Below are 16,392 nucleotides of genomic sequence, written 5' to 3'. Positions count from 1 at the left end.
CAGTCCTGAACAGCCCAAGTGAAACATACTTGAGCTGAGTGAATCTATTACCCTTATCCTCAATGCTAACTGATGTTGCTAGGCAGTGACAATATCAAGTTCAGTTGTGATTTTTATAAAGGTAGCTCTCCTCCTAAGCATCTAAATGCTGTGGTACTATATTAGTAGACATTCTGCTAGAGTGTAGCAGCACCATCTCCCCCAAAATCTTTGACCCTTTAGAACTCCAATAACCAAGTATAACCATCATTCTTAATGGAGTTTAAATACTAAAAAGTCACCAAATTCTCAGATTTAGTACCACTGGACTTCAACTCCAGGCTGTGTTTACTGTCAGTAAGTCTGAGAGTTCAATGAAGATGTCCTAAAGTTTTCCTGAGTTACTACTTTGTCATAAACATGAAGTAAATATATGAAGTGAAATATGTGCAAGGCTCAGTGACTGAGTTTTTTTTCCTGACAAGTCACCAGAAAAGTTTTAGTCAGGTAACAGTGTTACCAGCAGGTTACAAAAACTTGTTCTAGAGTACACCCTCTAGTGGGATACCTGGGAAACGGGGATTCAGCATTTTAAGAACCAGTATTTCTACTTACAAAAGGACACCTCTCCCCATCTTTTGAACCAAGTCTAATGGTTTTTATGCTATTGCCAACTGAAGCTTGAGTACTTAACTCAGTCTGAAGGGCTGTTCAAACAGGTCTACACATCCCTGTGCACACAAGTATCTTGGGATTCCTACTTTTCTGACAAATCAGAGAAATACTTCCATCATTCTCAACCCCACCAATAAAGTCTACTGCAATAAGCTCAACTTTGAGACAGCTTTAATAGATGTGTATTTTCTCTGTCCCATAGTACACAGAAGATCAGTGTTTCCACTCTAAAGGCTGATGCTTTGGTTTATCCAGGAAAGTGCCAGAGCATTAAAGTACTATACTGCTTCCCAAAATACCCCAGAGAAGCCATGAATTTGGGGTTAGAAACAGAAATGTAACCAAGTCTTTAACACTTCCTACATAAAGCAACACCTAAGTTGCTGTTCGGACTCCCTTTTTAAGTTTAAAAAAAGGACTGCAGAAGTGCAGTTATGTTTCTGGTAAATCACAACACTAAAGGAAAGCAATTATCAGTGGAGTATCTTACCTCCTGTGGCTGTATTTCAGACTTCATAAGCTCCATAATGGATTCTAGAGAAAGGATGTTAATTTGTTTCAACTGATCAAATGCAGAAAGGCAGACCAAACAGTAGCAAGTCTTTAATTCTATTTAAATAGTAGTGCCAATTGCTAAACCAGATATTCTGAAAGCTCAGCTTGTCATTTAACATGCCATTTTTAGACAAGCTTTTACTTTCTGATTCAGTTTTACATTTGCAGAAGTTTAGAGTTAAGCAAGAAACATTTTGCAGTATCCATAATTTGGTTATTATAACATTCCCTACACCAGACCATTCTCACATGTTCAACATGGAGGCTTGCTCAGAGGGCAAAAGCATCCTATTACTATGAATTAGATTTTTTCTACACTATTAGCCAGAATAGGGCTGCAAGCCTTGCAGGTTCCATTTTAGTTACTACATTGCCAGTAAGCTACAGCACAGGATTAGATTTAGCATCAAGCTATGCAAAAAATCAGTGCTCAGTTCAAGCTTATCCCAACATTATGCTACAGAAATTGAACCCTGTAATATTCCACCTGGTTCTTTGACAGACTCTCCTTTTGACATCTGTCTTGTTCTCTCAGATTTTCTATTTACTTCTTCTTCCAGTTCTTTTACTGGCACAGTGGCGCGAGGAGTCGGAATACTTTCAAAGTAGCCAGAGTCTAGAAGTTTGGATAACAGGTCCTTCATGTGTTTATCTGAAGAGTAAAAATCCATGAAGTTAAGATATGAAAATCTGAAATTAAGGAATATTCAGATTACAGATCAAGACTCCTTACTTGCTCTCTTTATATAAACTGCAGCTTCTCCAAGTTCACACATCTTACTAATTATAGCAGAAGTGTTTTAGTAAAAGAAAGTATTTGTTAAACTGCTTTATATGTTACAGCTGAAAACATCTTTGTAATCCAGAGGTAAGACTGCAGCTTGTGTTTAAATGCACACAAGGTAAACACTAAGCCACCTGGTCTCCCACATGCTTAGAAAGTGGTTTACCATTATCAACTAGCCAGCATTGATACTAAAAGCATGCTGTGAAGACTGCTACCATAGGTAAAGCTAAACAAAGGCACTATGGAACTGCCCTACAAGACCCTCTTCCCAGTGTAGGATGGTAAGTCTCAGAAGGAAGAGTTAAGAACTGCAAAAACAAGCAGGGGGAAGAAAGCAAGAGATTGTTCCAGACTGAACTTAGTCCTCTGAAGTTTTGGAAAAAAGTCAAAGTTGACATGGTTGAAGAAAAACTTAACTGTGTATTCTTTCCAGTGAACATTGCTCAGTTCCCTTTATGCAAAAAAGAGACAGCAGTTTAGAGTAGAGCGCAAGACCTCAGAAATAGCAGTAATACTAGATATTGTTTCAGAGGAGCTAGAGACAGGGCAGCCTTGAGAACAGGAAGAACATTCACTGAAAGATCACTCCTACCAGTGACAACCATATAAACAAGAATAGTAGCTAGAATTTAATATGGATATAAAAAACTGCTTTCCAAGGCAATGAATGCTAATAAGAAATCATAACAGCCTTATCTGAAGCTTAGCTTGCACACAAAATGATGGAAGACTGACACTAAAGGAAGAGAGATACTAATGAAATAGTCACAAAAGTTTAGAAGATAGCCAAAAAGCTACAAAAATTTGGAGTCCAAGATAACCAGGCAACTATCAGTTCGTATCAAGAGATACAAGGCTAAAGTTACCAGCTTGTAGCTCTACAAGGCTAGTTTGCACTTTGCCCAGAACTATATGAAGAGAGTTAACAGTTGTCAGTTCAACTATCTGTATGTGGAAGTTAGGCCACATTAGCACTCTCATCTAACAGTTTCAACAACATTGTTGTCAATGACAAATGAAAGATTACTCCTACACAGCCATTACAAGACTGGAGTAAATAGGGCAAGCAAGGTCTGTTTGCAATAGGAAAGACACTACAACTCAAGTAAGGGAAGTTTCCTTGCAAGCAAGTTCTAAATAGGAACACAGAATGTTTATGTTAGCTTACAACCAGGGTTTCTGAAAGTAAAAGCCACAGATGGAAGAAAATATGTAGAGTCCCGCAGATTTTGGTGTGCCTGAAAAATGAGGACATTTGCAACAGGTCAAAGCAAGACTGCACTGTACATGATTAGAGATCACAGCCAGCTCCATTAATGACTATCCTTCCTCAGTGTGCTATCCTGCACTGCAGTCAGACAATGGGTATGAGCCTGGAATTCCTACAAAAAGAGAGAATCTTCAGTGCTGTGGGACCTTCAGCCTGGGGCCACTGAAGCTTTGTAATACACATCAGTATACTCAACTAAGCATTTCATGGCTGGGAACAGCATTCCAATATTAACCCATTTGCACATAACTATCCCAAAAGCTTCCTACTACTGATTCTATAATGTATTCATACATCACCTTTTGAATTTCTACCATCATTATTCCTCAAAAAGGTGCTAGTACATCGGCAGAAGAACATGCTTTCTTTTTCCAGGGAAAGATTTACTGTATTGTTAACTGCGTTAACACATAGCACTTGAAAGTGCTTAATTTAGTAGCCTTCCGTGTATATTCATTTGTCTTCGGATGTTTAAATAGACATTTGAAATTTGTATGCTAAGTTATTTAGAGAAATGAGACACTCACACGTTGTTCCAACCACGGGTTTCTCACTTCCTTCTAGAAGGTCCCAGAAGTAAAGAGATGATTGTTCCATCTGGTCTTCCACACTAAAACAAATGACAGCTTTACCAGGTAGAATCATAGCCAAGATCAAGCCTTGTAGTATCCCAGTACCCCTCACTTTAAGACACTGACTAATGTTTAGCCTTCTAGATTAAGTCTATACTTAGAGTGAACCTAAGCCCATTATCCAGTACTGAAACTGATTCACCTGTATCTGTTTGTACATGATTTAATCAGCACATATAACTTCTTTTGCTGGTAATTAGGACAGATTAGAGAGCCTAGCACTATCCCACAAGACCATACAGCTGGACTCCATTCCAAGCCAGGATTCCCAGACAGGGAAACAATTGCTGTTTAATCAGCTGATCACCTTGTTTATTGAATGCACATGTGCAGGGGCAACCATCAACAGTTCCTGCCACACTGCTAGTTATTGAGAAACTTTGACATAGGTCCATGATCCACCCCACTCCCTCCAGAAAATGGATTTTAAAGTCCACCATGATGAAATTTAGTATCGCAAAGGAAAGGATTATGCTTCTTGTGGAAGTGTAATACAATGAGAATAAGCTAGAAAAAGTTATTTCACTGGGATGAGATACTCCTATTGTGTGGCTTTAAGCAGTTGTTCTTCAGAAGTTAACTTAAGAGCAAAGATCAGGCAAGTTTACCATTGACAAGTGATTAGAAGTTTTAGGAACTTAAGTCATGTTTGAATATGGAAATAATTACTCTTATCCATGAAGTGTTTCAACTTACCACCTAGTAACTACTTTTTCCAAGTTTAAATACAATTCTTACTACACTATCTTAAAACAGACAGGCTGTCACACTAAACATAAGCCATCATAGTACAAGCATGATGCCAAGTTAGTACTGACATAAATTACATCTGTTGACAACCTGTTACTTTAAGATGTTTGACAGTTAGTGCAGAGGTATAAACACCTTCAAATTTTTAAAACTACTTTGAAGCTAAAAGCAAGAGAGCCTCAGGACCACCACCTTACATTCCTTTGGAATAAAGAAGCACATCTGTGTCATCATGTGAATGGAATATAGAACAGTTCTGTTTTTACTGCACTTTTTTCATTTCACGAACAGTGAGACCTCAGCACACCACCAGCCTCCCTGCTTATGGTGGTATTGGGCTATCTCCCCTCAACCCCACAGGGAGACATAAGATGGCAGGGCTTGTGTGTAACTTGCACAACTGAGGCTGTAATTACTGCAGCTTTCCTTTATTGCTCAGTGAGGTAAATCTGCTACATTCCTAGTCTCAGACTAAAGCAAGCGTACTGAATAGAATTTTAATTAGTGTCCCAAAACATAATATTTCAAGACATGGCAGTGTCAAACAGAGGACATTTACTGTAATGAATGAAGCATACCAATTAGACAAAAATCTTGAACTTACCTCAAGTTCTCATTTCTTTCTGGACATGTCAGTTTTGCAAATCTTATGAGGTAGTCTAGTTCTTTAGAAGGCAAGTATATTGCACCATTCACACCACCTTTGAAATCTTTCTGAACATGCTCTTGAGTGAAGTTCTGCAGCACATACTGGACTTGAAGTATTGTACGCAGTTTTTTCTTCTCTGCTTCAAGCTTCAATAGACTCTCTCTTCGCTGAGCCTTCCTCTGTGCTTTCAGCAGCTATTTCAATACATGAATTCAACAGTTAAACAGTCATTTAGTAACAGAATTCTAGGATAAAACACATCAAGTTCTACTATTGAGCATCCTACATTGATCAAAATAACTATTAATTTCAGTTAGATAACAGAAGCTCCTAATTCTCTCTTCAGATACCCAAGATCTTTCAAGCTCCTCCTCTGGAAGAGCTCTCCATTTATCTACTAGTTCTCTACACATCTAACTTTTAATCAAACTGGATACTGGTAGCTTCACTTGTGATATGCCTTTATGATATTTAGATCCTGATTATGCCTGCTAGTTGCTTTATTATAACAGCTTTCACAACTGAATATAAGCAATTGATAGAATTGATACCAATGCACAACTCCAAGCCTAGCTGACCTTTAACATTTATCACATGAAGTTAGTGATGCAGAAGTTGACTCAAATTTCTCCTAGTGGGACAACTGCCTCTTCACTTTTGAATACTCTAATTTAAATGATACAGCAGACTCTTAGTTACTCTTATTTCTGTTGGCAGAAAACTGAAGCACTCAAATAAGCAACAACACAAGTCACAGTACACAGCCCTCATGCATTTGAGAAGAAACTTCTCATCATATACTAATAGAATTATGCAGCAAAAGCTATCCAAGTAACTGCAGAATTCAAAATGCCTCAATATGGGGTATCTTAAGTTTCTTTGCAAGATCTATGAAAATTTAGTTTTCTAGAATGCACTGTAAAGGTTACAAAGATGTTGTTGCCAAAATGGCCCCTAGTGTTCCAGTAGTGGGTATGGGCTGTAGAATTCATACTGGTAGAGGTAGAGCCAAGTGCAAAACAAAGTGGGTTAGCCTTTAAACACAGCATAAGTTAAAGAACAAACATGAACTGGTATAAGTTAATGCTGGATTACTAAAAACACCTCCAGAAAGATACACTGAACGATCACAGTCCTTCATTTCTGATATTTTATGGACAGCTACACAGAGGAAAGTAATCGGAAACAATCCAAGTTTTGACATTCAGCACAGTAGTTTCTATGCTCAACATACAATGACTGAGGGAACCCAAAGCAGCAACTCTGCTGAAAAGGCTCTTAAATCTCTGCTCATAGTGCTTTGAGAGATTTACTGCACTAGCTGGAATTACTACATATACAAGAAAAGCCTCTCTGGCAAAATTGTTTGGGTCTCAGTCAACACTGAGACAAGCGATTTTACCAGTCCTTCAGCATCCTGTAAGAGGCAGAGAAAGAATGCCAGAGCAGTGACTAATCATGTTTAGCATCCCCAACACTACCTTGGATCACATTCTTTTCATAAGGATAATATTTGCTTGAGCCAAGAGACCAGTTTCTCCAAAGAAAAAACACTTACTTACATAAAAATAATGTATGCTCTAAATAATAATGCTCTAAACCCTGAATAAAGACCTAAAAGCGCTAAATCTGTGACTTGCCATAATTATAGACATCTACAGCAGAATACTGAAGCTTGTGCAGTTTGCCACTTAATTTTACAGGGCGCTGTACTTCTCACTGAAACCAAAGTGATTTAATCCCAGCACTTTCCCTCACTGGAAACATCAAAACATTCAGTTTGGAAGGGACCATCTAGCTCAGCCTCTAGAACAAAGGCTACACTGAATCAAGACCAGGTTGCTTAGAGCTTTGTGTTGTCAGGTCTTGAAAAGACCCAAGGATGGATTTTACTACTTCTCTAGGCAGCCTGCTCTAGTGTTCAATTATCCTCACAGTGACCATTTTCCTCCCATCTAGTTGGAACCTCCTATTTCAATTTAGGATCATTCCTTCTCCTACCACATCTCTCAGCAAAAAGCCTGGCTCCATCCTTTCAGTAATCTCTTTGGTATTTGAAGGCTAATATCACATCTCCTGCCAAGCCATCACTTCATCAGGCCCAACAAGCCCAGTTCTTCCAGGCTCTCCTCACAGGTCTCATGCTCCAGCCCCCAGCCATTCAGAGGCCAACCACTGGACTCACTGAAGTTTACCTATAGCCTTTGTGTACCAAGTGATCAGAAATAGACACAACTGGTTAACAAGTACCAAATAATCAGTTCTTCATCTACTGGTCCTCAGTCTAAGTCTAGCCTTCGCTGCTCCAGGGGTACACTTAATTTACTTTGCCTGCTGCCCACAAGGACCTGCATGTCCTTTCCAGTAGAGCTGCTCCCCTGCCAGCCTGCACCTATGCAGGAGATGAGTCCACCTCAGCCACAAGCTACCAGATGGTTAACAGTTTCAAACCTAAGTAAACTGGAGTCATTTCAAACACAGTGAGTTCCACTGACTCAATGTACTTAAGCATAAGTTCTTACAGGGGTACACAGTGCCTAACTATATTGCGGAGGTCAGTGTTACACAGAATTGTCAACATTTGCTCTGCTCACTACTCCAGACAGTTTAAGCACATTGTTCCCCCAAGTTCCAAGATAGAAACTTCCTAGCATTCTGCATATTGGCATGTAAATGTAGCCATTAGAAGAGTAGCACAAACTTTGCAGTTACCTCCTGACAATATAGGGAAGAGCATTTTATACTTACATCTTGGCTAAGTCCTGAAAAAGTCTTCTGAAGCTCCTTAGCAAATTCCAAGTTGTGTACTACTTCATCATATTTCTCTACTGCCTCCTACAAAGGAACAGAAAAATGTATTTTTCATGCTTAAGACTACTGGTTGCGTCTCAATCCCCTTGTACTTAACTTCTCATTGAGAACTAGTCATTTAGTATGTAATTCTGAAATTGTAACTTTTTTAAAGATACTATGTCTGTAACTGGTACTTTAAATTTAGTCATGAACATCATTCACCCATGACTGTCTGAGATGCAGTACAAAGCCAGCTCACACCACCACACACATATCCTACAAGTCTGTCTGTATTAGACTTTCCAGGCAACATCTTGTGCAATACTTAGTATACTAATGTTGAAACAGGAAAGCCTGGATACCAGTTATTTCATTTTGCCTTTTGCTCCCACAGGTCTCAACAACCAGAGGTACACAGCTACTTAAAATCAGATACTGATATGAAGGCCTGGAAGGAATATAGGAGACAGGCAAGTTCAGCACAGATTTTTACCCTGATGCTTAGCTGAATGCCTTTACAGATAGTTTGTAGAAACTTCAGAAAGAAAACAATATAGAAGGCAAGTCATACTTTCAGAAAAGAGTCTTTCAAATTTAGTTTCCACAAAAAAAAGCAGTGTTCCTGTCTTCAGTAATGGCTTTAACCAATATTTTACTAGCCAGCCTTCACAAAGACTACTTAAAGTAGATTATTAATTGCATTTTGATATACCCTATTTTTTTAGTTCTTCCCCACTAAGGAGTCAGTTCATTTTCATAAGTCTCCTTGACAACTCTGAATATGGCTAAATGCTGTAGTTCAGACATGCTGCCCATATCCTCATACCATAAAGCATGCCTGGGAAGTAGCAAGTTTAAGTTCAGTTGTTCACATGTGCTTTACACTCAGTTTGGTTTATGCTCATGATGACATCAGAAGTTTTTCTAGAATGGGCCTGTCAGTTTAATATAACGCTCTTTCAAAGCGGTGTTAGTGTTAAGTGTTTCATCAGTGCAGTGACAAAAGCTTGATCTACTGTCCCAATAAGATCTGGGACATGTGCAAATTCCGTATGTGTTCCTAAGCAACTGGAAAACAAGTTACATATTCATTTGTTCAATCAGTTTGATTGTTCAGTTCCTTGTATTCACTTATTTGTGATATACTAGACATTACTAGGCCTAAATCACGAAGACATGCAGTAAAGTACCCATCTGGTAGTTTAAGTTATCACCACACAATTTATCAAGCAACTTTTAAGAACTAATTAGCAAGTTCACTTAACACTTGGGAGAACGACTTCTAGACCCTTAACGCCCACACATTTGACATTTGGGGAAGACTCAATTTAACACCAACAACTTACTAGACAGATTGCAGTAATTGTGCTTTTAACCATGCAAATCCCAGAGTAAAACTCCCTACCTGAAAACATCAAGAACAGTTACCACGGCTCTGATGACAGGCTGTAACTCAGCCTGCAGGAAAGCAATAGCCTTCTTTTGTCACACTTGTTGTAACATTCATTAACAGCATGTTGGAGTAACAGTACTGAAGAAAGTCTGCTCAGCTTGCAAAACAGCACAATATTGCCAGTGAGAGCATTTAACTTGCTGGAAGCTCCTCATTTTTGAAACAAATGTTTCCTAAAGTAAGGTTAGCGCACACACAGTAGCTCTGGCAGGCATGCACCTTAAGTAATTACAGTTTAATCCAAATTGCTTGCTAAACAAGTTCATCACCAGATGTGCACATCCTTTGTGTGAGAAAATGAAAAATATAGATGACATCAAGTTACATTAGAGCTCCACTGTATTATAGGCAGTTAGGTTTCTTTAGGCAAGTGTCCAAACTACTAAGCTCTGCTCTAGCTTTAATCACCAGGTCCCAATATTTGTATATACATTGAGAATTTGCATCTGAAAGGTACCAATGCAGTATTTCTCTATCTTAACCACTGAAACAGGGGGCTTGGCTAGACTATTAGGTAAATATGAGTTGATACCTGCTTCTACAATAGTCAACAGTTTGACTACCACTGGTCAGTTCACTAGCAAGACTGAATCTAATTCCCCATTTTAGAAGCCTAAAATATCCCAAAAACTGAGATAAAATACTAACACTTAAAAAGTTGAGCTCAGCTGGGAATACTGAAAGCCAGTAACAAACTTAATTGCCTATATGTTTTCCAAAGTTAGTGCTGCTGGATGCATTTGCAAGAAAAACATCTACAGAATCCTTCACCTCTTTAGGTGAAAGTAAAATTAAGATGTGGGGAACTAACAGCTTTTCACAGTCCAGGGTGTATACCAAAGATAATAGTCAAATTTAGAAGTAGCTTTAAAACATGTTCAAGACTAATCAAACTTAGACAGAATACTGTTCAATAGTCTCACCGTTAGTGACAGAAGAAAACAGATTGTATTTAACACCTATGATCTACACACAAAAGGCTCTTGCCCACCTGATTCCAGATTGAGTTTAAAGGAACTAAAAGGTCATCATCCTGCTTCAAACCATCAGATTTAATTTGTTTACCTCTGCACTTAAGATGGCAAAAGACTACATCAGATTTTGTAGTTAAGTGGTAAATGACCATTCATTCCAATAGGTTTACTCTACTTTTAAGTAGCAAGTTATCATTTCCCCTCTTATCCCATTTATGTCTAGTTTTCATTTACAAATGATTCAGAGTACAGAAATAGTATTTGTGTTCTCATACTGCTGCACTGTGATAAAGCCAACAGTCAATGAAGTATTTTTCCAACTGGTTCATTAGCAGGAACAGCACTACCACTGAAGTGTCAGTGCCCTTTATCACACAATTGTTCTTTAGCATGTGTGTGAGTACATGTTTTGAAAATGTGACTCCTAGATGACTAGAGCAATAAACCCTTTGGATTATGCGACACTGCTACTCAGACATGCTTAAGAAGCAATAGCTTTCATGTTATAGAAACCTGTTCCAGAATCCGTTCTAGTCCAAGCCAGAACCACTGTTTTAACATCAGGCAAGTTTAAGCTAGCTCCACAAAGTGGATTGCATTTGTTGACTAGTGATCTTGCATCCCAGCATTCCAAACTCTAGCAACCTTAGATACAAAACAGACATATTCTAACAGCATTTGAGAGTACTGGCGACTGCCAGCCATCTAATAGCAGCACTAGGAGGACAGGAGAGTATTCCCAACTAAGTCAGTAACTCATAGCTAGATTCTTGTATTAGGGAAGCCTTTAGATCCCATGCAAGTTAAACCAGTGCCTTCCTTGGCACCAACAGGGACTTTAACAGCTACTTGTAACCAACAGCACTGTGCAGCCAACAGGCAATGTCAAGTAACACCTGTTAATGAAGAAGCCATGAGGATTAATTAGATACCCCAGAATGTCTTGAGGCTTGTGCAATGCCTTGTAGATAAGCTGCATCCAGACACCTCATCAAGAAATAAAAGTGCAGGAGCACTGAAGCTGCAAGTCTACAGAGCACAGATAAACAGGGATCTTCTATTACTCCAATATACAACATGAAGGTTAAAGTAGGAGACTTAAAGCTTGTGCACTCACCATTCAGCTTCATTACCAATAATCTGTCCATTTGGTTTTGTGAAAAAATACTAATGCAAGTCTGCCAGCATTAGTTCTATAAAACTACACCACCACCTCCTTCAGCAACCTATCCCTTCTGACATGTTTGAAGATTGAGGCCACCCACTCCTGCATAAAGCAAACTTACCAACTGGTCTTGATTGAGGGCTTCTCCCTTCTTCAGGCGATCTTTGTAGTCTTCTAGTTTGAGCTGTGGGAAAATCCAAAGTAAATTATTTATATTGATTTCTGTCTAATGTGGAGTATATGGTACAAGTTACATATTCTTTCTGTATTTTAAGCTATCTGCATACTGTAACAGAATAGGAATTTTACTACTTCCTCTCATTTTCAGGAGAAACGAACATAGAAAGTTTTGCTATGCCTTTGATTTGGCAATCTCAGTCTCCAGGATTGCCTACTTCCCTTTCTTATCTTTGATCTTTCATTTCTTACTTGCTACCTTTGTTTCATTTAATTCATTGACCCCAGATCTTTAAGGGGCTCCAAACACATCCAGTGTCCTCATTTTAAATCAGGCTTTTTTAGCTTTTCCAAGTCAATGCTGGAATTTAGTTATCTTATCCTTGCATAATCCTACTTAATTTTCTAGAGCATGTCTTACAAAATCTGGCTTCAGTTATGTCATCAAGATTTTATAGTGCTATTTCCTAAGAAAGTGGACTAATGTCCTTGGGAAAGAAATAAGATTTATTTCTAATATACTGAAACAGTCTTTAAAAGCTGATGTAAGCTATACAAAACTAAACTATTAATTATTACAAGCTTCTTTATATCCACAGGGGAAAGAAAGGGAGTTCACTGCCGTGAAGTTGAATACTATTTCATTTGTGTATCTACTCACGTAGGGTTTACTAACACAGTGCCTATAGGAGCCTAGGACTAGGAATACTTTCTTCTCATTCTAGTAAGTCACACTTCCATTTTCCAGAGAGGCCATATTGTCATTCATGTGAAAAAAATCAAAGCTACATGAGAAATTCACAACAATAAGCTTCCTTGGACAGAATTAGAATACAACACAAAGTTGCTTAATCACACAAGGAAAACATGCTTCTCCAACATTATTGAAAATTACAGCATGATGCATGACATGAGACAGCAGTAATACTGCATCTCCTGCAGGTGGATCAAGTCTCCTAGCCACATGGCCAGAAGGCTGATCTACTCCCTCTTCTCAGCCTAAGACATAACACAAAGCTTTTCAGACATTTAGAGAAGCACAACATATTCATACATTTGCTTTACTTGTAATCCTGACCCAGTACCAAAAGCAACAGCACCATTATTTATTTTATCTTACAGAAAATAGCATTTTCTCAATTAAAAATCATGCACATACTTCAGTCACCTGCCAATCAACTGAAAAGTCTTAGAATGCAAAAACCAGACCAGCTATAACCACGATATTTTAGGTGTATCATTAACTCAGTTCTTATCCTTATTAACACTATTCTGTGTCCCCCCCACCCCAGAAAAGCACAGTTCAAAGCAAGAGAGCAGGCTTTGGATGCTTCCTGTTTAAAAGCTTTCTAGTGAATAACATTTGTCTATATTTAAAATATAGAAGTCAGATTTATGCAAAGTGAAGTGCAATACATTATTAAATACAATTTGACATTTCCTTGAGTCAGAGGAAACATTGCTCCTAATTTCCAACTTCACATACATCTCCACATTCTAATATTAGATGCATGTAGTCAATAGAAGAAATATGAAGACTTCTGCAAGACTATTAACCATCTCCGAATCAGTTCCAAGTTAGTTCTCAACTGATTCAGTGTATTAGAGAAGCATCCCCAGTTTTGATCAACATTCAATTACTTTTACTAACTACTGGACACACACAGCACACCCAGCTGCTGAGAACAGGTTTATAGTAAGCTGCATTCCTGATTCCCTGAAACAACAATGTTATGCTTACACAATGTCAAATGCAAGTACCCCATTTCAGAACAGTAGGAGTAAAGAACACCATTCTTTACTATACCAGGGTTATAAATGATAATAAAAACCCCTAGTGAATCCACATTTAGGTCCTTTCACGGGTTATTTTAAAAAAATTCCATGATTACTCTCTATATACACACACAACCTTATTTCAGCTATGATAAATTAGGCACCAAGTTGCACAAGTAGCGATTTAAATATGTACCATGCCAAAGAAAAACAAGTTACCTTCTTTTTCTCAATGTTCCTGATCTTGTGTTTGAGGCAGATAAGCCCATTATCAATGTAAGTCTCATATGCCTGGGAAGGAGAGGCTGCCGAGTTCAGCGCAGACTGCAGGGGGCTGGAGGGAGGCTGGCTCTCCCCAGACGGGTTCACCTGCTGCTTGGCCGCCTTCATGCTCTTATCCTCCCCCTCCTCTGACCGGCCTGAAGGTGATGATGGGCGACGGAGAGGGGCTTGGGAAAGCTGCACCATTGAAATGGATGGAGCTGAAAAGAAAATCCTTTTATTTAGCTCTCTCTCGCCCTCCCCCCCTTTTAAAGTTACATCTTCTCTTATCACACATTCAGAAAATGTAGACACAAAATTGAGCCTCAGAAAAAATTCATCAGTCTTTCACTCTTCTCTTTCCCCCTTTCAATATGTCTGTAGCAGGAATTTATTTCAAAGCAAGGCAAACTTTGTATTGTTCAAGTCTCCCCACCCATCCAGACACCAGAAATCCTTTACATAGGCAGAATCAGACAGCACAGGGGATGATTCCAGAAACCCAATATAGTGTCCATATAAAACTAGGCGGGTTTCCTGCACACATCACCCACAAGGGAAAAAACTGCAAGCAAGCAATTGCAAATCATGCCGCCAGCCTCGCATCCAGGCTGCAGCCTGAATGAAGATTTAGAAGTGGCACGCCTGAAGGTATAGCCCCTCTTCTTCTTACCCCCATTAAATCAGTTTTACCCCTTCATGACCTTTGCAGCAATCCAACTGAGAATTCAAACTAAAAAGATTTCAATTGAAAGAACAAAGACCAAAAAAAAATTGCTTAATAAAGCAAGCAGCACACTGGGTTACAACAGCATCATTCTTCATGAGGAGTTGGTCTCTGCCTACACCCACCCAGAAGATGTGCCTGTGCCATGGCAAGAGACCAGCTTTGATGGGAGGGGCTGGGCTTTAACCTTGAACAGAGAATTCCTGTAAGAGATGCTCGGCCACCCTCATCTTCAGCTACTTACACCTGCTCCTGGAAAGCAATGACACCACATTTCTGCCTCCCTGCCGGCCCGGGAGGCCTGCAGCACCTGACCCCGCCGGGCACCGGCCGCCCACGGCGAGGGCGGTGAGGCGAAAACCCGCATTTACCCGGGGCGCCGGCTCGGCCCCCGCCAGCGGGCAGGGAGGTGCCTCCGCACCCCACCCGCCGGCTCCGCGGCCCGCCGAGGGGGCGGCCCGGGGTCAGCCCCTCATCACGCCCTTGCCAGGGACGGCAAGGAAACACGGCCCGGGGAGGGCACGGCCGCCGCCGGCCCCTCGCCCCCCACGCCTCGCCGCCGCTCCCTGAGCGCGGCGGCGGCAGAAGAGAGCGGCGGCAGGCTCCCGCCCGCCGGCGCCGCCATCCCAGGCATTCACCTCCGCCGCCGCTTCCTGCGCCTGCTCGCCCCGCCGCTCCCGCTGAGGGGCCGCAGCCGGCCCCGCACCGCCTCGCTCCCGCCTCCCCGCTCACCTCGGTGCCCGCACACGCTCAGGCCCGCCCCACCGCCCGCCCCCCGCCTCATATAGCGGCGGCGGAAGGGCGGGGCGGGGCGGGGCGGGGCCCGCGGCGGAGGTCACCGCCCGCCTCCCAATCGCCGGCGCCGCCTCACCTGCCCGTCTGCCTTCCCGCTCTGCGCCGCCGCGCCTCACGTGACGCCGGCGGGCGGGCGGGAACCGTTACTCGGGGCGGGGAGCCGTTACCCGTCAGCGTGCGCGGGGGTGGGGGGGGAGTGTCTCTCCGTGAAGGTCGGCGTGCCCCAGCCGGGGCGCTCTGGCTGTGGGGCCGCAGGCGTCAAACGGCCCGGCGAGAGCTGGTGCTGCTCCGGAGCTGTGCGACCCGAGCGGCGGCTCTGGTGGGAGGTGGGGAACAGGGCGTCCTGAGGGAGCGCGGCCGGCCGCCGCCGCCTTCATGGGGAAGGGGCCTCACCCCGGTGCAAGGAGATCCCCACCTCCGCCTGTTCCCAACGCGGGGCCCAGTTGCACCCTTGCACTAGCGCGGGCTGGGTGGCCGTGGGACAGTACGAAATGTTGGTCTGTGCCTGTTCAAACCAGCAGGAGAGTTCCTCCGGTCCGGCACAGGGCCCCTTGAGGAGACTTGCAGGACTGTGGGTCATCTTGCATAACAAAAGATGCGTGTGTCCTCTAAAAGTGCAACCCAGTCATGTAAACACTTGATAGCGGGTAAAAGCACTTAACTCCATTAAACGTAGACAATAAAATAATCACAAGCAAACTTTTGTTAACCTCTTAACAATGCCGTCAGCGCTACACAAGGTATCAAAGCTTGGAAGACCAGAGAAAACAAACCTTCCAAAGACCAGAGGGCTAAGCTGTTTTCTGTGTTTCTCTTCTTGTGGCCGTTACCTCAAAAAGCAATAAATAATATAGCAAGTTTGGAGAGATGTTGTGAAAGTTCTGAAGATGGACGCGTTTTGAAAGAGACAGAAACGGGTCGGTAAGGAAGGATTGTGAAGAGAGGTTTTGCAGAAGACAAAAGGCGCTCCTGTA

The 16,392-nt window shown here is 41.5% G+C and overlaps 1 protein-coding gene across 6 annotated transcripts in view; it reads right to left on the bottom strand.

Annotated features, from left to right (window-relative positions):
- Positions 1-15,429, bottom strand: part of CAPRIN2 (caprin family member 2) — a 34,924-nt gene extending 19,495 nt beyond the window's left edge. For 5 of the 6 annotated variants that reach the window (XM_087764299.1, XM_087764300.1, XM_087764301.1 and 2 more), the window contains exons 1-8: positions 15,356-15,429; positions 13,855-14,117; positions 11,804-11,866; positions 8,046-8,132; positions 5,253-5,491; positions 3,794-3,876; positions 1,697-1,861; positions 1,145-1,188 (exon numbers count right to left, since the gene is read on the bottom strand). In XM_087764299.1, coding sequence (XP_087620425.1) covers positions 1,145-1,188; positions 1,697-1,861; positions 3,794-3,876; positions 5,253-5,491; positions 8,046-8,132; positions 11,804-11,866; positions 13,855-14,117; positions 15,356-15,407 — 996 coding nt within the window. In that variant the 5' untranslated portion in view covers positions 15,408-15,429. The other variant, XM_087764302.1, reaches the window with a different exon arrangement.
- Between the last annotated feature and the right edge of the window lie 963 nt (positions 15,430-16,392).

Source organism: Nipponia nippon, unplaced genomic scaffold, assembly GCF_047370975.1.
Source record: "Nipponia nippon isolate SJK-2023a ecotype South Korea unplaced genomic scaffold, ASM4737097v1 scaffold_3, whole genome shotgun sequence".
Classification (NCBI taxonomy): domain Eukaryota; kingdom Metazoa; phylum Chordata; class Aves; order Pelecaniformes; family Threskiornithidae; genus Nipponia; species Nipponia nippon.
Note: the sequence above shows the minus strand (reverse complement) of the source record. Positions and strands in the feature narration are given on the sequence as shown.